Consider the following 24,471-nt stretch of genomic DNA (forward strand, 5'->3'; position numbering starts at 1 on the left):
AGGCACCTTCTATGTATCTGTGTAATCACCACATCTGCACCCCAGAGCGCAGCCAGGGGCAGAGCTGAAGATGTTCACGTGTAGGCAAGGAGGAGACCCTGCGCCAGATCTGGGTCAGGCCTGGGCCAGTGTCAGTTGGCATCTCCGATGGCTTCTCTCAGCGCTAGAGTCCGAGGTATAATCCAAAACACCTTCACATCTGTTTAGTTTGAAAGTGTTACAACCACCCCCGTACCCCCCACCCTCCAAAAAAAAACACTTTCTCTCCAGCTCTTCAACTCTTACTTTTTACCCTCCAAGCACATGCAGGAGGTTCACTAATAGTAGTCTGCCCTTCAGATTAGCACCCCTACAGTTTCAGTCTGTTAAAAATAAAAGAATTGCATGTCATATAACTTTCCGTACGCACACTCCACTCTACTCGGATGTATAAATAGTTACCGTGATGTTAATTCAGAATTGAACCATCTGTGTTCAGGCGGAGCTCTAGAGATGATTGGCTATAAAAGGGCTGTGGGCAGTCTGGAAGTGATTGGCCGTCAGACGAGAGGCCCAGGCGTTCTACGGGAAACAGCTGATGGTGAAGTTAATGGGCTTGGAGGGGTCTGCGCTGACAGCAGACTGACCAGCGGTCCAGCAGGATTAGCAGACCGCTGTGCCCACGAGCGCAGTGCAGTGCGAAGCGGCAATATAGTGCGATGCGGTGCGCTGTTCTCAGGCTGTGTCATGCTGGTCATTAGATGATGTCACGGTCATGCTGGGCAGACATGAATGGAGCTGATCAGCTTAATAAATTGTCTAAAGACACATAACCACACTTATGCATACACACACACACGCACACACACACACATATTCACTCACAAACATACTTTAGAGGCTGCACGCAAAAACCTATACTCATACAAAGGCACACAGACTATTCTATCATCATGAGTGCAATGGGACGGTTCAAGGTTGTGTCACACTGGAGTCAGGTGATGTCAAGGAAAGGTGGGTATCATGCAGATGTGAATTGAACTGATCGACATCCATAAATGTGCATAAACACACACACACACACACACACACACACACACACACACATACACACACATCTAACTAAGTCTTATTAATCTTATAGATTAATTATAGATATCTCAAGATAAAAAAAAAAAGTTGGTATTGTTTTCAGTATAAAGAGACTTAGTGCTCTTAGCATTTGACTTGATTTAAGAGTATGATTTCTTTTAAGACATCTCATTTGTCTCCCAGTGATTTAAGCAAATTTGTTCTAAAAACAAGCATATTTGTCTGCCAGTGCGTTGAGTAAAATTGTCTTACAGTAATAAAAAGTGTTCTTAAATTAAGTCAAAATGATGTTTCAAGAGAGCGCTAGGTAAGTCTATTCATACTAAAAACAATACCGAATAGATTTTTTAGAATAGATCTTTTTTAGAATAGTTCTTAATATAAGATTAATAACACTTGGTTAGATTATATTTTTTGCAGTGTAGATGCTCACAAAAACGCTTTTGCACATATGAATGCTTAGTCATGCAAAGCCTGTTGTGTCTTTGCAGAGCTGATGATAGACAGAGCTGATGATAGACATCAGCAGGCACCAGTACAGCTAGAGATAGCGTGAATGCTTGAGACAGCGTGTGTGTGCACACTAATTCACACAGGTGCATGCTCAGACACATACACACGTTTAAACCCAATGACAGGCCACATCATGAACCATACTCCATCTGATACGCAGGCCATGGCTTCAAACATAACAGGTGGTCTGTGTTATAACACGGCTTTGATTATTCAATAAATGAGCCCTAATGAGCCATTGATCAGACAGTGGGAGCGAGAATAAGGGCTGAGAACATGTAAACATTGATCTGTAAGTGAGGCCATACGGGCTTGGGCCTGAGGCTGCGCCAGATTGATTGTATTGGAGATTGGGCCGAAGAATCAGCATCAGACACTTATTTTATTAGGGGGAGGGTGCGCTGAGGTCTTATTGGGAAGGCATGGTCATATAACACGCCTTGGATATTGATGGAGATCTGTTGAAAGGCTTTGGGGTGGGGTGGGGGTGGAGAGAGGGTGGTGGGGGGGGGGGTGTCTTATTTTGGGAAAGAGAGTGCAGTAATGATCTTTGTCGCGGCACCACACAGATGCTTTCAAGCGCGGCTAATCAGACTTCTAAGACGAGACCTGAGGTAATAAAGTCTTTTTCAGTCCATGGGCATGCATCTCCGTAATTGAGTTATTCTGAGTCGAAAAATAAAAGGAGGAGGAGGAAGAAAAATGCCCACTACCTTTGAAAAATCAAGGAAATGACTTTCCACAGCAGATGTGTTACTATGTTGCCTATTACTTTCCCCATTAAATACCCTTTCTCAATGGGCCATTATTTCCCCAATAAAAACAGACTGCAAGCATGCATACTTTCCCCCTGCCCTTGTCTCGGAAAGTATATTTCAAATAGGATGAAATAGGCAATATAAAATGAAAAACATTTGATGTCTTAAATATGAACCAGACCGCTCAGGCGCGCTCTAGGTACATGACGGGGGAGGATCGCAGGTGTGGAAAAAGCCAATCCGCTTTTATAAATCGGCGCTCGTCAGAAAGCCTGCCAAGGAACAAGCCCCCCTGCCAGCCCCCACGCCTTCCGCCTGCCCTCAGATTGCTCAAAGGTCGGCCCAATTATGGCGGCACTGAAAGGCAAATTCATGACAGGAGGCGGGCGGGCGAGGGGTGTGTGTGTGTGTGTTGGGGGGCAGTGCCCTTGTGCCTGGCTTTATGGATGTATGCCACTAATCGGCTGCCACTAAATGCCCTCTGTGCGCGTGCACTTCAGGAAATGCCAGAGAAAGCCACGGGCAGTGATGTCACTCTGGTACTTCATTTGAATTGTTCTCAGATCCTTTTGTTTCCCTTAATGGGCTACCGCCGAGGTCCCAGAGGCATCGTTTGCTAATCTCTGATTTTTGAAAGTGCTCGCAGGAATGCCGAACTGGGATTCCCTTTAGCAACCACCAGTTGTGAATCAGGAACGTACTGTATTTACATGATTTGGAGAAGCATTACAAGTGTAATACTCATCTGGTTTGACTTGAGATCTGGAACACATGCTAGTCCATCCTTCCATTTTTCCTCTTTAGAACTCTTACCATTGACATACACCCTCATGCAGTCTCTTTATCCACAGAAATAATCTGAGAGATGTTTAAATTTGTTTGAGGCAAGAGTGCTTTCTTTGAATTCTATTGACAAAATATTTTAAATGAATATTTTGTCTAAATGACTTAAATCGTAACCCTTAGTTAAGCATCCAGACATGTTTGTTCACTGAGAACTGCGTCCTTAAACTAGACTTAGACATGTGTGGTTTAGCAAATGTTGAGAGTGAACAAAAACAGACAAAAACAAACAAAAAACAGTGTGAAAATGTTCAAAAACGTCTGTCTTGCTGCCCAGAGTTCCCTGTTATTTGATTTGGCATTGAAGAGACACCAGGAACAGGCAGGTGGCTGGATTAAAGGAGGTGCGTCTTGCGCCTCCGTGTCCCCCGGTCACTAGCTGGCTAATGGGCTTTTCATTTGCTTTGCTTCCCTCCCCCATGGGAGCTAAACTCAATTTCCAATGATGGCTCACACCGTGCTGACAACCAGGTGATTGATTAAACAAACAACTGTCAACGTTGTCGCTCTGACACGCGTAAACACCACACAGACACCAGAACACACATCATGTGTAGGACACAGATGCACATGCACACACACTCACACACACACACATACACACACACACACACACACACACACACACAAACTCACACTTGGACAAAGGACACAGATAAAAGCACACAAACATACATACATACATACATACACACACACACACACACACACACACACACACGTGACATGTGCATGTGACAACATGCTTTGGCATATCCATTGCACATGAAAGGACAATGCAGGCCTTGTAACAGCAGGAGGTGGATAGTGTTGATAAATCAGGTTTTTTGGACATGTCCTTGTGGATTTCACTGTTTGGGCATATTTACACCACCCAAATGAAATACAGTATTCTTGTCATCCACTCTGTGACAATATTTCTATGCGACTTAAACAATATTCTCATTGTTATATTATTAAATGTGTAGGGGAGGTTTAAGCACAACAGACAAAGCCTTTTGTGCTTTAACTCCCCTGTAACTACCAGGTTGTATGAACCTGCTACAGTTAGGCCATCAACCTCTGGAATTTACAGATGTTAGAAAATGAGACTTGAGAAAAGTCATAGGCCGAAACGTTGTCTCCTATTAAACCATTGTGGCATCTTAGCTACCAGATTGCGCAATCTCTTTCTGTATTTAATATTACGTATCCCGTGATCAGCACTTCGCCAAGTTCCTAGAGTCAGTGTGCGTTCTCTTTCTCGACACAAAGAAAAGGAGAGACCTCCAAATGGGGGTACAAAGCAAAAAAAGCCAACCAGCACAGAATCCAATTCAGTTCCTCTTATCGTGGTATTATTTGAGAGCGTTATCTGAGGATGGTAATGCAGTTATAAATTCAATTTCAGCTGAGAGATTCGGCTGTTTACTGACGCGAGGGAGCGCAAGCAAGCGGGCCGGGTCGTAGCATGCGCGAGCAGACCGGAGCAGGGCCGAGACCTGGAACGCACCATGCATGTCAGGAAATTCATTTAGCACGCAATGCAAGATGGGAGGAGGGAATAAAATAGAGAAACACGCATAGCAGGCTGTCACTTTTCCTGGGGACAGGCATAGGGAGACACACACCGTGCAGATTTGAAAATGTTTTATCCACCTCCATTTGGTGCCATTTAAACGGCTCTTTAGTGGGACCGTATTGCCCTGTGCTCTCCATTTCCTTCGACTGGGCTTCCTGTCACTGTGTCTTTGACAGGTCATATTTGGTAAATAGATTTCCTCGCAACGGTCGGCACCAGGAATGAGTGGGGAGACTCGGAGGCCCGGCACTGAGTTTTATTGAACGTGACATTGGTTCTAGTTCTGTTTTGCTCAGGGTCAGGTTCGTCTAGCGTAGCGATGCTTCACACTTGTTAATGTTTTATCACCAGAGCCCCTCTGCTGAAATAAACCTGTCAGTAGTTGGCGTCGATGTTGGTGGTCTGCTGGACGAATCAGAGACTGACAGAGTGACTGGATAGTTCACTATGATGAGCTCTTTTACTGCATTAAAGTCCGTACCCCCCCCCCACACACACACACACCCCACACACACACACACACACACACACACACACACACACCTCTCTTCTGCACTCTGTCTTTCCCTCTCCCACGTTATTCCTTGATATTAGCCTCTTACTGTTCTCTTGCATGGAATTGAGGAGGTGAATAACAGTCACAGCAAGAGGAACAAGAGATCCTAGTGTAGGATTGAGTGAAGCATGTGAAACAGACGGCTTGTCAAATCTGTACTCTTCCATTCAGCTGCCAAAGAGTCATGGCCATCATCATTGCCTCATTGCTTCTTTTACACACTGACAGTTCTGGTGGGGTGAAAGGTGGTTATGATTTTAGATGCTCTTGGCTGGAGACAAATGACAGAAGACAATGAATTTATAACATGGGGCCCTTTCAGAGGCTTATGGTCGGGAGAAGGGTTTGCCCTGATGTTCATCCAATGTTCGTCTTTTCTCATCTCTCTTCTCCTTTCTCCATTTCCTCAGCCAGTGAAAGGGTGGAAGAGCCAGAAGACCGTACAAATGTATTCAAAGAGGCCAATGTTTGACAATGTTATAAATAATATGATTGTAATATTTCATATTATATTGTGCAAGAAACTCAAATTTGTCAAACCACAAGTCAAACAGATCAACCTTGTTTATTGTCCGTTGACAATATTCTGTCAGATGGTTCTGGATTCCTGTCTGCGTCCCTACTCTTACAGTGTGTTTCCCACTCACTCTCTGCCCGCCCCGCTCTCTCCCCAGCCAAGGTCAAAGGTCGCTGTGAGCCCGGCCAGGTGCCCGTGTGCCCCATCTGCCAGGTGATGCTGCGGCCGGGGGAGCTGCAGAGTCACATGGAACAGGAAATGGAGCGCCTCGCCCAGCTACATCTCAGGTACATACACGCACACACACGCACACACACACCTACTGTACACACACACACCTACATACACAGACCCACACACACCCACACACCTACAAACACACCCACACCACACACACACACACACACACACACACACACACACACACAGACACACACACAGACACACACATACACACACAAACCTACACACCTACACCCAACCCCCCCCCCCCCCCCCCCCACACACACACATTAATTACTTAAAGGAGTTGTAAGCATTTTAGCATTTCTTATCTAAATGTTCAGGCAACTCTGGAGCTCCAGCACTCATTTGGTATTTGAAAAATGTCTAGGGTTGAAGCGATGCGTTTCTGGCTGACTGTCTAGCCACCACTAGAGGATGCCTGTCAGTGCAATTACACTTTCAAAACAGTTTTGGGAAGGAATGCCTGTTTTTTGGAAGTTAACTGATTTATTAATTTAGCCAAACTGTGTTGAAACTTAAGTCTCACATAACCGATCCCAGATGATATTTTTACTGAGAGCTGGATCTGAGCAGCCAGGCATCCAGGGCCATCTGAACGGATATGATGGTAATAGCGTTCTGATTGAGGACAGATCAGCATTGACAGTTAACTGTAAGTATTCCAAAAACAATTATCGCTGGTGCCAGATCAATTATTAGGATGTTTACCACCGTGCTCTCACTCAGCTGGACTCCAGGATCCTCACACAGGGAATGCACCAACTCAGACACATGCAGTGGATTATACAGGCATATCTCGTTAAACGAGGTGCATTTCTGCGTGTCACCTTAGATTGTGCTCTGGTGACAAATACAGAGATTTTTTTTTTGTTTGCACCTTTGCCACATCTGTGTGTGTGTGTGTGTCTGTCTGTATGTGTCTGTGTGTGTTTGTGGACAGGCTCACCCCAGCTCATGTCTAATTTACTGTGTAAATATAATTACTGAAAGTGAATTAGATTCACCCTGCTTTGTGGCTTTACCGGAGTACCCGATTCCATGGGTTTCTAGTTTCCATTGCCCAACATCCCCCCCCCCACCCCACCCCACACACACACACACCCCGGCCAACATACACAAACACTCACATACACATCCTTGTTCATTTTGAAGCACCAGGCCTGCGTCTTAGCCAAAGCATACTCATCAAAATTCATGGGAATGAGCCCTTTTGCTCTCCTCCATCAGCTGTCTTTACATCTCTCTCTCTCTCTCTCTCTCTCTCTCTATCTTTCTCTTATTCTTTCTGTCTACTTTTATCTCTCCTCTGTTCAGCGCCCCCCTTTACCCTTTTATCATCTTTGTTATTTCTGTGTCGCTGCCTGTATCTCTGCCTCAGCTTTTTTTCACAGGAGTCCTGTCTTTTCATTTCCAACGTCTTTTTATTGGACTTTCTTTTTTTGGAACAGGCATTGCTTTGTGTGTGATTTTTTGTATATATAAAATCAGTGTGGCCCTTTTTCTTTGACATCTTTAAGGGTGTTGAAATCTGAGGCAGGTACACAGACTAGATGCCTATTTGGAGTGGAATCCCGTCTGTGTTTCTGAGTGCTGTGCTCTGATTCTGTCTGCCTGTGGTTGTGTCTATGAGTGTTCTCTATCTCTCTCTCTCTCTCTCTCTCTCTCTCTCTGTGTGTAGAGAGAGAGAGAGAGAGAGAGAGAAAGAAAGAGAGAGTGTGTGTATGTGTGTGTGTGTGTGTGTGTGTGTGTGTGTGTGTGTGCATGTGCATGTGTGTTCTTCCCTGTGAGATCCTATGCCAATCAGCTGTGTGCCAGTCTGCTTTCTGTGGTCTGTCTAATCCACTTCAGTGGAGGGCACATGCCAGGGAGCGTGTGCTCTGCCAGCCTGAGACTCATAAATGGGATCTCCCTGTCTGTCACCATCACCAGCCTGGGAGTTTGTGTATGCATGGTGCTTCTGCACATACATTGGCTGATGGATTTATTCCATCAGGTATTCCGTGTGTTAATCTGACAGCAGTTAAATGAACAATAGTACTACGGTAACAGATTCAGCTCTTCATCTCTCTCTCTCTCTCTGTCTTCCTCCTTATCTGTTTATGTCTCTTTTCTCTCTCTTTTTCTTGTATTTCTCTCTCTGGCTGACATTCACACAATCAACACCCCCACACACACACACACTCACACACTCTGTCACACACACACAGAGGCTCTCTGGACTTGCCGGTTACATTTTTTTCCTCAGCCCTATTAAAAGCACTCTGGCTGCGCCGATCACATTTCTGGCTGGCTGAGGGGGAGACGCTTACAGCGCTTTTTCTCCCTCTCTCTCTTCCTCTCCTTCTCTCTCTCCTTCTCTCTCATCCTCCACCTCTCTCTCCCCCTCTCTCTCTCTTTCTCTCCTTATCCACCATCAGCACACACACGAGGCGTAATGTTTACACACTGCCACATTCGCCCCGACATATTTCATCACTTCCAGGCGCTCCAGGCGACTTGCAGACAAATCATAACCCGCTAATAACGCCTTTTCCTCTGCACATTCGCTAGTAGCATAAAGGGTTGGGTGGGGGTAGGGTGGGGGTGGGGGGCAGTGTGGAGAGAAAGATTATCCGCTCAATCCACAAGAAAGATCTCTCCAATAAAGGAATTACAGCCCTAATCGGCTTAATGACACTGTCGTGGACAGTAATTGTTAGAAATTGAACCTGGCCCCAGGGTATGGCGGTGGTAGAGCTGTTAGGCTGAGCAAAGGCTCTTAGCCCAAAGCTCGCGGAGGATAAACAAAACATACATCTAATAAATAACAAGAGAAAAGCACACCTCGGTTGTTATGGTTGACACTGATGGGAGGAGATGTGTAATGGATATATGCCCATAAAGGTGCAGGATGGATCCAGTGATTTGTCTACACGTCTAAGTCTGATTCTGTCTCTCTTGCTCTTTTTAGTAAAAGTCCCATGCAGAAGGACTCTCTCACAGCACTGACACCTAAGGTAAGCACATGCAAATGTAGTATATATTTAAGATAACATTTTAGCTAACACCTAAACAAAGTTATACAGTGGATCAAAATTATAATGACAGTTGCCTTTGTTTTCTTATGATTATTGATTGACCACTTGTGATGTTTAAAGGAAATGTTAAATAAATGTCTGTCTGTTTATTTCTGTCTCCATAGTCTTTGCTGATAGCAATGCATATTAAGCGTGAGGGAGATCCACCAATTACCACACACCCTTTACAGCCTACAGAGGATGTTCTTCTCTCTGACAGATATCAGGTGACTTATCAGTCAGTGCAGTGTTTACACGTTTACCCTCACAGGTTCACTTATTGTTTACTGTAGCCTTGCATATTTTGTAAGGTGTAAAATATAAGGTCTAAAAATTATATAAGGTCTGTCACAAAACATGTCAATGCTGAATTAGAAACTTTTCTTCCGGAGGTGCTGTGGCACAACCACCGCTTTGGATCCAAGGGCGCACTGGAACCCGGGTTTGAGTCCGACCCGGGTCATTTCCCGATGCCATCTGTTCTCCCACTCACTTCCTGTCAGTCTCTTCACTGTCCTGTCCTATAAAAGGCAAAAAAGCCCCCCCCCTCCCAAATAATAATAATAAAAAAAAGAAACTTTATTTCATCTGAACTGGGCAACAGCCCTGAACTAAGCATTTAGAGGGAGCTGTAGCACCAGAAAATTAGCCATGTTTACTGAGCTTCATGCAGTTTACATATGCTCATGCAACTCAAACTCGAAAATACAGTCAACAAATACATTAAAAACATGAAAAATATGTCTAGGCATGTAAAACTATCTATGAAAATGAAATGCTGTGAATGCTGTCATCCCTTTCATTCAGATGGCATTCTGTCTAAAGTTTCTTGTTCTCTGCTCTACCCAGTCTGTGCTTGGATTACTTTGCAGCGAATGCTTAAGTGATTGACAGGCATGGAGGTGGATTTGGGTAAATTGCTCCTCTGATTGGCTCAGAGAGAGAGAGAGAGAGAGAGAGTGAGTGAGTGAGAGAGAGCAGACTGATCATTTCCACCATCAGTGAAGCCATAATGACCAGAGAGACTTTTTTACTGAATATCCTCAGAATCTGACAAAGATGAATCTTATAACTTATACATCATATGGTGAAGGTTTACCTTTTGAGAATAAAATTGTTTTAATGTTTTGATATCCACTGTTAATGGAACATTCTTAATTTTACAGACTTTTCTGCGAGTGAGGGCAAATAGGCAAACAAGGCTGAATGGTACGTATTCAACCCTTTGATATTTTTGTCATTACTGTTTGGTTATTACATTATTCAATGTAATATTCATTTAAGTATGTTTGCATGTAGCATGTTAGAACATCATAATTCCTGAAATAATTCCTAACCTATCCTTTTAAAAAAATACTCTAACCATAACTCTAATTGTGTGGCCTATATTCAAGATTCTTTGTTCTTTTCAAACATCATCTGTAAATATTTTGGTAATGATTGCTTAAATTGACAAAATTGTTTTCATGCCCAATTTGCCTTAGGTTAATTGCAAGTTATTGCAGCTGCCTAATATATGCCAGTAGCCGGAAGGGTTAAAAGAGTATCTTGGACAGATATATTAGAAAGATGTCTAAGAGGTGATGGGAAATGCTGTGGCATTTATTTATTTATTTATTATTTAGCATTTCTTTTCATTAATAATTTATTTGTGAGTAAGGTTTAACTTGGTATCGTAATGGAAAGATGATGCGTATGCAAAAAATAGTTCAAAATTGTGACAAAAAATTGTGAAAAATAAATAATAAAAATGCAGATGAAAAAGGCATAATATGGAGGTCTTAGAAAACAAAAATGATAATTCACTATCAAATAAAACCGAGCGTATAAAACATTTTGAGAATATCACCATAATCACTGGACCAAAACAGCCCATTATTATAGCAAACACTGCCCCCAAAAATATGGCGTGCTGTTGTCATGGTTACAGGCCACTGCTGCGCCCGTGCCGTCCTCTCTCTCTCTCTCTCTCTCTCTCTCTTTCTCTCTCTCTCTCTCCTGACCTAGCACCTCCACGAGCAGAGGATCTATTAACCCTTCACCTCTTGATATGTTAACAGTTGATGACCTCTGCTGGTGCAGGTGCTACGCCAAAGAGGGTATTAAAGCGGCCTCTCGGCCTCGCGACGGAACCCCCCTCCCCCCTCGCCCCGCTCCAGCCGGTAAGGCTCGCACCCTCCCTGCCCCTTCTCCGCCATCCGTCCATCTCCTCTCAGTCCCCCACATCCCCTCTTCCCTCTCCTGGAGTGAGAAAGGACCACACACCCAGTCATGCAGTGTGGAATCAATATAAAGTGTAATGTAATTGTGAAGAATTTCAAGCAGTATTTCGGTAGGGAAATGATGATAGAGTATAACCTAATAGGAATACAATGAACATTAGAGGATGTAGTCAAAAATAATACTAGCATTACAGATACATCTATTTAATATAAAACCTGTTGTTCATATTTTCCCAAATATTGTATAAACATCTAAGTGAGGCCAAAAATTATATGCTTAAAATAGCAATATTCCATCTGTGTAGGCTAAACACGCTCTATAGATTAAGTGTAAACATAGTGTCCACTGTCCACTATAGATTAGAGTCAATATTGTCAATATCTCTCTCTCTATCTAAATTTATTTTAACATTTAAATAGATTAGAGTCAATATTTTTGTAAAATCCAAATATACCGTATACATTTTTAGCTTTTTATAGTAAATTATTTTTTTCTAGTATTCAGGTAGGAATCATGTTAGCCTAATCTCTGGCACCATTAACCAAACCTGTTCATGGGACTTGCATAACTGAACACCTTTTTGGTTCCTCTTTACGGCTGACTCATATCTGTATGTGCAGCTGCACCTCAAAGACAATCTAGCCGGCTTTGTTCAATCCCATGCCATCGACGTGGGCTATTAATCTATATGGGGCTGATCATTAAGATACAAAAGACGCACAGGAGGCGTGAGGGGTCTCCTCTTACGGCCAATTAATCAGCCACTTCACATTCGCCCTCTATCTCTATCTGGCCCCTTCTCTTTCCCTCTCTCTTTCCTTCTTTCTCTCCCTCTTTCCTACTTTCTCTCTTTCTCTCTCTCCATCTCTCTGTCTATCTAAGCTAATGACGCCCTGGTCTATCATCGGCTCTGGTACTCTGATTAGTGGGGCCGCCGGACCCTGACCGCTGTTGGAGTTATGGCCACTACTGCCTGCCCCGACGGCCCCTCCCAGTGGCCCTGTTATAATCGCACACACCTAAAAATTAATGTCCCTGCTGACAATTTTCTGTCAGGCAAAATCACTCCCGAATTATGGAGTAAAAGCTTTCGTTCTGCTGTGTTAATCCTGGTGCAGTGCCTCCGGCTGCTGTGTATGTGTGTGTGTGTGTGTGTGTGTGTGTGTGTGTGTGTGTGTGTGTGTGTGTGTGTGTGTGTGTGTGTGTTGTGTGTGTGTGTGTGTGTGTATGTGTGTGTGTGTTTTGTTACAACAATGATGTATGTATGGACAGAATGTGTGCTGTTTTCATATAAGAATAAATGACATCAATTTTGGAGATAACAAATAGAGGAACAATTTATAATAGTGGAAAAGGGAGAAATAAAATGGTGTGGAGATTTGTAAATAATGAAAGCTGTTTTTAGTTTACTGGATGGAGATAGCATCACATCTTTGGACCTTACAGTCCATTTGTATTTTCTCTGTGGCATGCCACATCAACTGGAACATCTAGCCATGCAGTCCTATTGAGAGATAGAACTGGTGACTCTACTTTGTTGTCAACGTTGTTGAATCAGTTCTGCCACTCTATTTGTTGGAAGAAAATGCTATGTGGAATTTCTCAATTGTTTTACCTCCTAATGTATATTTCTGGATAGATAGTAAATATTTCATCAATGTTCTTTTATTTGATTATTTTCAAATCAATGTAGGATTGATAAAACAAAAGCATAAAATATCAACACATGGCCTAAATTTAGTTTCCAAGTAAGAACAAATATTGAAGAAATTGATCTTTAAAGAATTGGTTGATAAGAAATTGATATTAATTGATGTCCTTGTGTTATGTATTCTTTTTACCTGATTAATTCTGAATCCTGGATAGACCTGTTCCCTGAATCCCATCAATCTCTTATCTGCCAGCGAAGTGATGTTTGATGTCAGAGTACTTGTTTATGACTTTATGGCTTATATAGTTCAGTGTTTCTTTTTCAGTGCGGATCGGGAAGTTCGGAAAGAGACAGAAAACTGAAGAGAGCCAGGTACTATAAATCAACGTTTTCTCAATGCACAGTTTGGGGTTTGAATACAAATGTGCATGTGCTTGTCCATTTGTGTGTGATTATTCTGTTAGGAGGATTTTGGTTGTGTGTGTGTGTTTTTTTAATTTCATTTTAATTAGGAGTGAGGCATTTTCTACTGTAGGTTTTGAGGGCTCCTTGTATCTTGGTACTCAAGGACATGTCGTCTTCTTAGAGCAATAATTGTCATTCCATATCTGTGGCCCCTGCTCCCCTGTGGTTCCGTGCCTCCCTGTGGTGGAATGCTCTCACATTCACAGATCACAGGTTTCTGCTGGGCCCGTGCTTGATGGGCAGGTGAGATCAGACAGGAGGCGTCCCCTGGCAGCTGTCATGTCCAGTTCAGACATGGACACACACACACACACACACACACACACACACACACACACACACACACACACACACACACACACACACACACACACTCACACACACACATACACATGATGGATAGGCCAGATGGATGGCCGTGACAGTAGGACCAGAGGGGGCATTTAAGACGACCCACCCACAACTGCGCTATAAAGATTGTTCTTTTCTCTTTTCTCCAACAAGTGTATCCTAAAAGTCTTTTATGTTTTATGCTATGTTAATGTGCAAGGCTTTTTGTTCATCTCTTGTTGTAGTTTTACATAAACATGTGTGATTTGTGTGAGTGTGTGTGTGTGTGTGTGTGTGTGTGTGTGTGTGTGTGTGTGTGTGTGTGTGTGTGTGTGTGTGTGTGTGTGTGTGTGTGTGTGTGTGTGTGTATTTGTGTCCCTGTACCACTTTTCTCCATGTGGACATAAATAAATGGTTTGAATGTGTGTTTGTGTCCCAACAGAGGGATGGAGTGTGTGTGGGAGAGGACGTTTCTGTGGACATTGGCAGGGAGGACTACATGTGGAGTGAGAAGAAGAGGCAGCACATGGCCTCATTCCTCAGGGGAATTAAAGGTATGCGCCAGACTCAACCAAACGCTCCTCCAGCTCATCACACAATGCCATCCTTCTATTGTTTATGTCTCTAGTTCTTAGTTGATGCTTTTGTTCAAAACGAGTTACAATGGCATCAATAAACATTACATTAACATTACTGTAAAGTTAACAATCACCCTTAACAGTTTTTTGACCTTAACATAACGTTTCCAAAATCATTTTGATGGCAACCTCATAACATGACAAACTGCACTTCTACCGTTGTCTGAGCGGCCCTCTGTAGGCGATTACTGACCTAGCAACTTTCTAGATTCGGGTAGGAGACTGCCCCCCCCATCGCTCCTCCGAAATCGAAACAGAAAAAGAGCTGCTATGCTACAGGAATTCAGAGATCTTTTTCCACAGACTGCTGTTAGTGTATTCCTTCTATATTATATCAGAGTTATGTTCGTACTTTGTTGCAAAATACGAATATTTAGTTTGTTTATTATTGTGCTTCTCAACTGTAGGGGGACACAGAGAAGAACAAATGTTGTTAAGGGTGCCTTTAAAGTCATATAGCAGAGGTTAAAATATACCAATATTAGTAATATACTACCGGTAAATAGAATTTGATAGAATAGTAACAATAATGATAAATGTATAGAAACCATGACTGTAAAGAGAATTAATTAGTTAGACACAAGGTAAACAGATGAGTCTCTAGATGTTTTTTTAAGATCCCAAACTGTCACTAGAACAAAGAGCATTAGGTAAATCATCCCACTAATAAGCAATCATAGGTGAAGAGTCTTGACTGTGACCTCTTAGTTTTGGTGGAAGGTCAACATAGCAGATGCTCATCAGAAGACTGCAGCAGGCAAGAGGGGCATAGAGATGGATCATGGAATTAAGATAGCAAGATAGACTCAACCAAACACTCTACCAGCTCATCAAATAATTCCATCCTTTCTATTTCAAAGTAATACTTAAGTGTATCAAGTTGATACTATCAACATATTCTTCCACCCTTATTTTGAATGTTTCATTGATTTATTGAGATTTCTTCCAGCTGACTATAAGTTGATATTGATCATGTATATCAAATCATAATTAGTATAATATGTAACCCAAATCCAATGTAATACAAATAATTAAAACAACAAATGAGGAAAATAAACTAAATAAGCAAGATAAGTAAAAATAACATGCATCTCGTATATTCACTGTGACACCTGCTTTAGTGTACTTCCTCTGTTGATAGAATTTACACTCTCAAACGTCTAGGAAATCATAGCCTTACAGTTTCACTCACATTTCATAGTCCCCTTTAGCTGAATGAGAGTGCAGCATAGCAGTGAAGAAACCCTATGCCTTTTCAAGCCTTCGGCTTCCCTAAGCTCTAAGAGGACAGAAGAAAGGCAGAGAGAGCAGCACACACACGTTATCGTCTGCTGACACGAGAAGGCCTGTGAGGCTGAGATCGAAGTGGCTCTGTCCTTGGCTGGGAGGTCTCAGGCTTCTCATGTTCAAGGGTCCTATCAGGCACACATCAGCAAGCGCTTTTCAGCAGGATTTCTCCTGATTTACTCCACAGCGATAAGGGGGGGGGGGGGGGGGGGGGGGGGGGGGTGTTGAAAGGGGTTGGAAACAGATAAGAGTTCAGTCGTAAGGAGCTGGACAGACAGAGGTGGGGGTTGACCTCGAACAGCAGGTGGCGCTCTCTTTTTTTGGTCACACCATAAATGTGTTTTCTCCTTCAATACTTTAGAAATGTCAAGGGTGAAGGTGTAACCTTCTCTATGTCTTTGCTAAAAGGAGATATTTGTAGATATTTAGGTTAAAGAAATTGTAATAGTCTGCTGGTATGTGTGGGTTTGTTGCATGTTTATTGTGAGTCTCAAAATCTGTTATGCGAATCTTGGTGTGTGAATTTTTGTATACAGTATATGCATATCTCTATAGTAGCGCCTGAGTGTGTGGATGTCTGTGTGTTCCCTGTGCTGTGTGTATGTGTGAGTATGTGTGGACACATGTGTTGTGTATGTATGTTTGGGTGTCACAGACATGGCTGTAATGTCCTCTGCGATGGGCAGACAGTGTGTGTGTGTGTGTGTGTGTGTGTGTGTGTGTGTGTGTGTGTGTGTGTGTGTGTGTGTGTGTGTGTGTGTGTGTGTGTGTGTGTGTGCGCTGTGGTGTGCATAATGTGACTGAAGGGCGCCCAGATCGGTGATGACCTTTTCAGGAGGGATTATATTGGCAGGCTGGATGGGTTAGGAAGAGAGATCAGCCCCAGTGTCTGCTGGAGGAGAGAGGGGGGCAGCTCCCCCATATCCCCCTTAGAGTACCCCCTACACACACACACACACACACACACATGCAGGGACAGATACTGGTCCCTGTGGGACAACTGTGTGGACACATGCATCTATGTACAAGTTACCATACAGAATGTAAACTCACTTCCTATAGATTGCATTTCCTTTAGGATCACCCAACATAGGTGAATCACATGACAACAATGATGAAGAACTGGGCTCTGTTAATGTGTATCCAGACATGTATGCCACATAGTAAGCGGTTTGAAGTGTCTCTCTCTGAGCACAGTTCAGCTAATTAATCTGTTTTTGTATATTCACTCTGTATATTAACTCATGTCATTTCCAACCCTATCTTTACTGCAGGTGTTGGCTTTGTCAGCAGCACCTCGAAAGAGAATCACGACAGTGACGCAGACCTGGATGTGGACGGAGATGACACTCTGGAATATGGCAAAGCACAGTATCCTTGTCACAGCTCACTGACCACAGGTCACCTCCTCAAAGCTACAGGCACAGCTGGGTGATTTGCTCACTATAGAAGCCACAAACTACAAGCGCAACTCTTATATGTAGGGCAATTCACTTTAATGGTGGTTGAATGGGTCTCAGTCATTTTGTCACAAATGTAATCAGCATAAGCTGATAAATGTGGGGTAATCTCTTTTGATCACACTTTGACTAGTATTTAAACTCATCCTCTGGTAGTCTGGTAGTGTTTCTAAAGTAGTATGAATTGTTACCCTGAGGTATCCTTTGCAATGTAGTTCGAATGGTAATCCTCATTTTTTAAGTCGCTTTGGATAAAAGTGTCTAGTAAATGAATAAATGTCAATATCATGTAAATGTGGGTGCAAAATGTGTTCATTTCAGTGAGGTGTGGATCCCTAACATTTGGTTGTAGATACACTGAGGTCGACGTCATCCCATGTTCAGGAGAAGACGGGCGGAAGGCCGCGGAGAGAGAAGCACGGAAAGCAGCAGCGTTAAAGTAGGTCCCTGCACTCACACATGCGGACATACTATATGGACACAATTCAGTATCATTCAGATCAGTTTCCCAAAACATGTTAGAATGTGTCCCAGTATGTACCACATGACATTACTCAAGTACCACACCCCACTGTAGATTTAGAGTGCAGCTCAGATTAATTCAAATCTCTTTCCATGCTGTTTCAGTGGAGGGGTGACACCACCAGGCAGTGGTCACTCAGAATGCTCCAAGTGGACAGCTGAGGGTGAGTCATAAATACATGTGCAATGAGATGGCAGCAGAGGCATATTTGTGCTGAGTGGATAATGATTTTTTTTTTAATGCTGTATTTTCTGTGACTGATGGTCATTGGTTACAGAGGCTCCATCGACGAGCAACGGAGAGAACAGCAAACTGGACAGCAGTGGCACAAACTTCCTGCAGGGCACCTGTAAAAACAGCACCATAGACATGTGAGTCTACACACACACACACACACACACACACACACACACACACACACACACACACACACACACACACACACACACACACACACACACACACACACACACACACACACAAACAGGCAAATAGACTTGCCCTGTGAGGCAGAGGCTAATACGTCTAAGCTCTGAGTCTCATGCATGGGTCATACTGGTCAGAGGAAGGGAGGCTGGGATGGCTGGATGCATAAAAAGTATTCGGGGTTAGCCACGTGAACTGTGAAATGACTATAAGGGTGTGTGTGTGTGTGTGTGTGTGTGTGTGTGTGTGTGTGTGTGTGGACTGATGATGGATCAGTCATGTCTCAGTGGGACAGCAGAAACAGAGGCCTCTGTCCAACCCACCACACACACACACACACACACACTCTTGCTCTCTCACTCACCCATCAGCTCTCTGGACAAAGCTAAGCTAACGCAGGCGAAAAAATGTAACGCCGCAGCACAATTTATAACAGCCCCAGAGTCCCCCTGGGGGTGAATAGATCATGCTAATAGTAGCAGTCTGAGTTTGGAGACGCCTAGCGCTGCACAGTGTGGAGACAGAGCATAAATGGGAAAGATTTTTCTGTCTCAACCTGCTAAGCAGCGAGCCGTCTGCCAACCCAACCTGACCCCTCGACTGTAGAGACGCTGCCTGCGTCCTCCTTCACCCCCCTCCCAAAGCCTGCAGAGGAGTCTGCCCTGACACCCGCTAGCGTTTGGGAGAGAGGGCAATCTATCAGCGTGATGGTCCCATTAATCAAGGAAATAGGGACAGGCTGTTATTTTATTAGTGTAAAATTTGTTTTATAATAATACTGCCGTGCGTGTCTGTGTGTCTGTGTGTCTGTGTGTGTGTGTGCGTCTGTGTGTGTATGTGTGTGTGTGTGTGTGTGTGTGTGTGTGTGTGTGTGTGTGCGTCTGTGTGTGTATGTGTGTGTGTGTGTGTGTGTGTGTGTCCCTTTCCCACTGCCCTCTCCTTCTAGCCTCATGATAAATGGGTTGGCGAATGGTGCCAGTATGATTGCTGCTAAATTTCATGCTCAATGTCCATGTATGGTGGTGAATAATTTAATCTGTCTGAGATTTATAAATGACAGGGTAGCTTCCTCCTCCTCCTTCCCTCCCATCTCACAGCTTCAGCCCCAGAGTGCAGCTGGGCCTATTGTGACAGGAGCAAATGACTCTTTCATAAAGGAGCACATTCATTTACACACGTCTGAGATAAGGAAAGGAAAGTTAGATTTTTTTATCTACACTAACCTACACCCCCAATAATGAATCAATGTCACTCTGCCTAACAGAAAAAGGATGTCTTGTTCATTACCGAAAAAAATTGTGGGGTTATCCCAATTTTCCCAGTGCAGACAAACCACACACACACACACACACACACACACACACACACACACACACACACACACACACACTTAGAGCTTAACATTTGTCATCATGATATTCCAACCCAATGCTTAGCAAACAAGCACAACCATGCATCTATACATACTGTAACAGGTCACTACTCTGAATGTCTCTACAATGTGTGTACAACACACATACCACTCCATCCCATATATTCTTCATCTATTACAAGAAGTGTTCATGATGGATCACTGTAAGCACCCCTCTGTCATGGCTGGGTTCCTGAGAGGTGATTAAATGTGGTAGAATTCACCAAGGTTTCCCGACCGTGATTTGGAAAGATGAGGATTTGGAGGGGTATGGCTGTGTGAGAGTGTGTGTGTGTGTGTGTGTATATGTGTGTGTGTGTGTGTGGGGGGGCACAGCAGTGGCAGGAGCGTAATTTAATTGGAGGAGAAGTGTGGACGCATGAGTGGCGTCGGGTAAGTGAGGAGGGAAATGAGACTCGTGCTGTGGCGTAGCGTGGTGTGGCGTAGCGACCAGCTCTAGACAAATGAGTGCCTGCTGGGAGGCAGGTGTCCCCTGGTGTCAGGGATCGGAGCAGCGAGGAGAGGAGAGGAGCAATCGAGCCTCCGGCTGCGCTCTAATGCGACTACCACGGCTGTGACCACCGCCGCCACCACCGCCAGCTTGTTTGGGTTCTCGGCCCTGCCTGCTGCTCTAATTACAGACACCAACGGCGAGCACGCTGACAACACCTGTTCCACACTCACACAAGCACCCGAAGCCCACAGCACAAACACTGTAGGACACTGAGCTGCTGTTGGCACTGGACAGACAAGTGAGGCTCAGGATGCTTACTAATGATGCCACAATAAAGGAGCCCATTGGTTCCTGATTTACCTGCTGGTCTCAGTCATGTCATCACCAGCATTGCCCACACAAACAGGAACGAGATTTTACTCAAGAAGCATTTTATCCAGTTTATTATTGTGTGATTTATGTAATTATGATTATTGTTTCTCTGTGTTTTATTACCTTTTCTCTATTTTTTCCTTTTTCCTTTTCTCAATCTCTTCTTCTTCTCTCTCTCTCTCTCTCTCTCTCTCTCTCTCTGCAGCCTGTCTAAGGACTCCGGTCTGACCACCCTGGAGGCCCTGAAGTGTCGCATACGGGATCTGGAGAAACAGCTGTCACGGGGCGACAGATACAAGTGTCTTATCTGCATGGTGAGATTGTCATCCACATTTGCATTTTTTGTGTGTGCGTGTATGCGTGTGTCTCCCTAGATATAGAAAAAAAAAGGGAGAGAGTAAATCAGTTATGGACGCCTTGTCAAAGTGTCATGATATTAAGTTATTAAGGAACTGGATATGGTTTTGAATGATTGACTGAATGACTGATAGGTAAATGACAGATATATACTGCCATCTAGTGTTAACTCTGTGCTCTGCAGTCTCTTGGCTCTGCAAACCAAATAATAACCCAATGTTAATATTTTGACTGTCATTCTATTTTTAGTGGGATCAAGTCTTTGATCCCTATAGCTGGTGTTTTGCTGATGGCATTGCAACTTTGTAGCTGCTTTGGTGAAAAAAATAGGCTATTGCATGTCTTTCTGTCACGCTGTGTTAAATGTTGTACTGTAGGTGTAATTTGTAATGTCTGTCTCCCTCTGTAGGACTGCTACACGATACCTCTCACCTCCATCCAGTGCTGGCACGTCCACTGTGAGGAGTGCTGGCTCAGGACTCTGGTAAGTCCCGGGACTGTGCTTAGATGGATGCATTTTATACTGTACGTACATTTGTATTACTGCAAATGGGATTACTGTAGTAACAGGTTTACACATGGAGAGTATAGGCTAGACAAGGCAAGTTTATTTTATTTATATAGTGCATTTTATACACAGGGACAAGTCATTGTGCTTACATAAACAAAAGCAAGGAATAGTACATAATAGTAGACAAACCAATAAAAATACAATAGTTAAAAAAAACAATAGTTTAAAAAAGTAAAGCACTTCAAATATTAATTAAGACACACAGTGTATCCGATTAAAAGAAAGTGCATTTGATCACATAGCAGAAAGCATCTGACAACATCTGAGAGCTTGCAACAGTGGGAGAATTTTGATGCCATTCGGAAGTTGGGTTCAAAGGTGAGCCATATAGCAGGTAAAGATCATTAGTATAGATAGGGGTGTAGGGATGTAGGGTGGTAGGAATCATTATAATTAGATTAACGTTCATTTGTAATTTATTCGGAAAGCACTTCAACTACATCCACTCTTAGTTTCCCCATGGCTAGATTGATGTACTTAGATAGATATAGATACATACACGTCATTGCCACACCACTGTGTTGGTGGTAATTGTTAACTAGCTACAATAGGTAACGTGAAGTCAGGTAAAGGAAGCATTTATTCTTAGTCTCTGGAATGTTATAAATACACTTCTCCGCTCTGTGTCACTCTTAGGGGGCTAAGAAGCTTTGTCCGCAGTGCAACACCATCACATCACCCGGGGACCTGCGGCGTGTGTATCTGTGAGTGGGATCTAAGGGACAGTTGGCCTCCTTCCCCTGCCACTTCTCCAGTACTAACCATCGAGGTCTCTACCACTCCTGTAGTAACGGTCAAGGCCTGTACCGCTATTGTGTTGGACGTCAGGCCTGCACCACTCCAGTGTTGACCATTAGGCCTTCACAAGCAGCTCCAGCATTAATTGACAAGGCCTGCAGCACTAGTGTTGACCATCAGGCCTAAACCACTTCAGTGTTGACCATCAGGCCTAAACCACTTCAGTATTGACCATCAGGCCTAAACCTTGAAGGCCCCAACAACTCCGGTGTCCAACTACCAGCCCACCACAGGGTTGACTGACAGAGCCTAAACCACTTCAGTGTTGTCAGGTCTTCATGGCTCCAGTGTTGACCATCAGGCCTGTCGAACCACAGTGAACCGACAGAGCCAATATCACTTCTCCACCTCTTGACTGTCAAGTCTTCATGACTCCAGTGTTGACCATCCGAGCCTCCTGCAACACTAACCAAGGAGGACAGACTAAATAAGGCATTGTGGGAAAGCAGTAATATAGCAATATGGCAGTGCTGCGATGGAGACCTGTTTCATACGTAAGCTTTCACAGGATCAAGACTCTTTTTGCCCCCCTCTGCTTCCACTAACTCTCTACGGTCCGAGTGTCTGAAGACAGACATAGATTGTCAATGGTTAACCCTTGTTGTGACTGACTCAGAAACTCTTAAATGTCTCATATTTTTATCGAGCAAACCAGCTTCAAACTGAGATTACCAGCTATTTTTTGCCGTTCACGTTTTTACCAATTGATAGGTCTGAGAAGCACATGCATTATTATGTGGTGAATGTTTACAAGGATTAATGTATATATTTGTACATATGTATTCATATTCCAGTCTAAAAATAAGCAACATGACAGCTAGGAATCATAATGACTACATTATACTGTAACAGGGGGTGTTTCCTTTGATGTGTTGTTGCCATAACACCAAGAAATAATCATTCCACTTTTGTACACAAAGCATTTAAATATATAGGCCTACATATTCATCATTCCTAACCTTTTGATGTTGGACTTCTTATTTACTTGATAGAATGATGTGAGGGTTTACTCATTATGCAGGTAGATGTCAATCTCAATTTAAGAAAGAGAGAGAGAGGTTCTAGAGGACTTCTTTCTCCTCTGTCAAGATTCATGCATTTAAAATATCTCCTTACAGCAAACAAGACACTTTGCTATCCATATTTCCCAAGTTCTTAGACATATCACACATAACAATCTATTTGTAATTCTAAGGTTTACATAGTTTGCCACTCTTGAATATGTGTCTTTAAACACTGGTCTGTGTTAGAATAAAACAGCAATGGGAACATGTCTTAACCAATGGGGTGTTACATTTTGCGTAGGCTAAGAATCGCCTAACGCTGATTATGACCATGTGTATAGATCTGTCTGTGTGTGTTGCAGGAGTCGGCATTCTGAGGACCTTTCATGTGTCCTTCAAGGCCTCTGGTGTTTTTGTTTGTTTGTCTTTTTTCGTATGCTGTGTTCTTTCCACGGGCAAACTCAAAAAAGGGTGTTAATAAAATGTCAAGCCTTATGGAGTGATTTTAAGATGTTTTTCTCTTTAAATGTGATAATATATGAGGAGAATGCTCTAATGTGGTATTTTTAGCAATAGTCAGCTGATGTCAGAATATTGTACTAAAACTATTAAGTATTTCATAGTTTGGAAAAAGAATATTTTAATGTAAATATGTCATCATTTAAATAAGGTAAAAAAAACACACTTGGGAAACAAGACATTTGACAAAGATGTATTTTGTATTTCAAAAATTTTCTGGCTAGTCTCTGAATTAAACAGTTTTGTTGTTAACTGGAAGTGATTTGAAGTGATTACTTATGCATTACGCCTATCACCTTTAGTCCACGCTTGGCTGCACAAACCCGTAGGCACTATAGAGCAGGGGCACAGCAAGGGAATTTTGGACCCTTTGCAAGAATATGTTTCTGGGTCCCATTTATCTGATTCATGCATCCTGCTTGAATTCCTTTGGCCCCTGTTCATTAGAACTGTGGAAAAGAATCATCCATCATAGAATCATCACCTTCTATCACTGCCCTCTATCCATGGCAAAGCTCCCAGCCATCATGTTTGGAGTTGGAGTATCTGTTGATAGAAGTCCCACATATCACGGATATAAAACCATTTCATATATGTTTCAGTCCCTAGCTGTTTCGTCACTTGGAATTATTGATTCAAGGCCTTTCACTGACTACTTTCAGCACGTATCATCCACCTGGAGGATTTGGCTCTCTCTTGGGACGTGAGAGGTCATTGAATCCCGCCATCAGCCATCACTGCCAACAGAGCGGATGTTTGCCCAAGTGCCTTTCCTCTTGAAGTCACATGAGGTGAAGGTTTCCAGACAACAGAAAATACGGGCTCATGGAAAAGGAATATGGCTGAGAGCCACATTTTACA

At 43.2% G+C, this 24,471-nt stretch overlaps 1 protein-coding gene across 2 annotated transcripts in view; it reads left to right on the forward strand.

Moving 5' to 3' along the window:
• Positions 1–23,824, forward strand: part of rnf220b (ring finger protein 220b) — a 45,494-nt gene extending 21,670 nt beyond the window's left edge. Inside the window, exons 3-16 of one of the 2 annotated variants that reach the window (XM_048252697.1) lie at positions 5,977–6,106; positions 9,016–9,061; positions 9,247–9,348; positions 10,288–10,330; positions 11,182–11,283; positions 13,321–13,367; positions 14,233–14,344; positions 16,990–17,086; positions 17,528–17,614; positions 17,803–17,861; positions 17,976–18,069; positions 20,567–20,675; positions 21,128–21,202; positions 21,926–23,824. In XM_048252697.1, the coding sequence (XP_048108654.1) occupies positions 5,977–6,106; positions 9,016–9,061; positions 9,247–9,348; positions 10,288–10,330; positions 11,182–11,283; positions 13,321–13,367; positions 14,233–14,344; positions 16,990–17,086; positions 17,528–17,614; positions 17,803–17,861; positions 17,976–18,069; positions 20,567–20,675; positions 21,128–21,202; positions 21,926–21,997 (1,175 nt within the window). In that variant the 3' untranslated portion in view covers positions 21,998–23,824. The remainder of the gene's footprint in view (positions 1–5,976; positions 6,107–9,015; positions 9,062–9,246; positions 9,349–10,287; positions 10,331–11,181; positions 11,284–13,320; positions 13,368–14,232; positions 14,345–16,989; positions 17,087–17,527; positions 17,615–17,802; positions 17,862–17,975; positions 18,070–20,566; positions 20,676–21,127; positions 21,203–21,925) is intronic. The other variant, XM_048252698.1, reaches the window with a different exon arrangement.
• The last annotated feature ends 647 nt before the right edge of the window (positions 23,825–24,471 follow it).

The sequence above is a fragment of the Alosa alosa genome, chromosome 9 (assembly GCF_017589495.1).
Source record: "Alosa alosa isolate M-15738 ecotype Scorff River chromosome 9, AALO_Geno_1.1, whole genome shotgun sequence".
NCBI classification, from domain to species: domain Eukaryota; kingdom Metazoa; phylum Chordata; class Actinopteri; order Clupeiformes; family Clupeidae; genus Alosa; species Alosa alosa.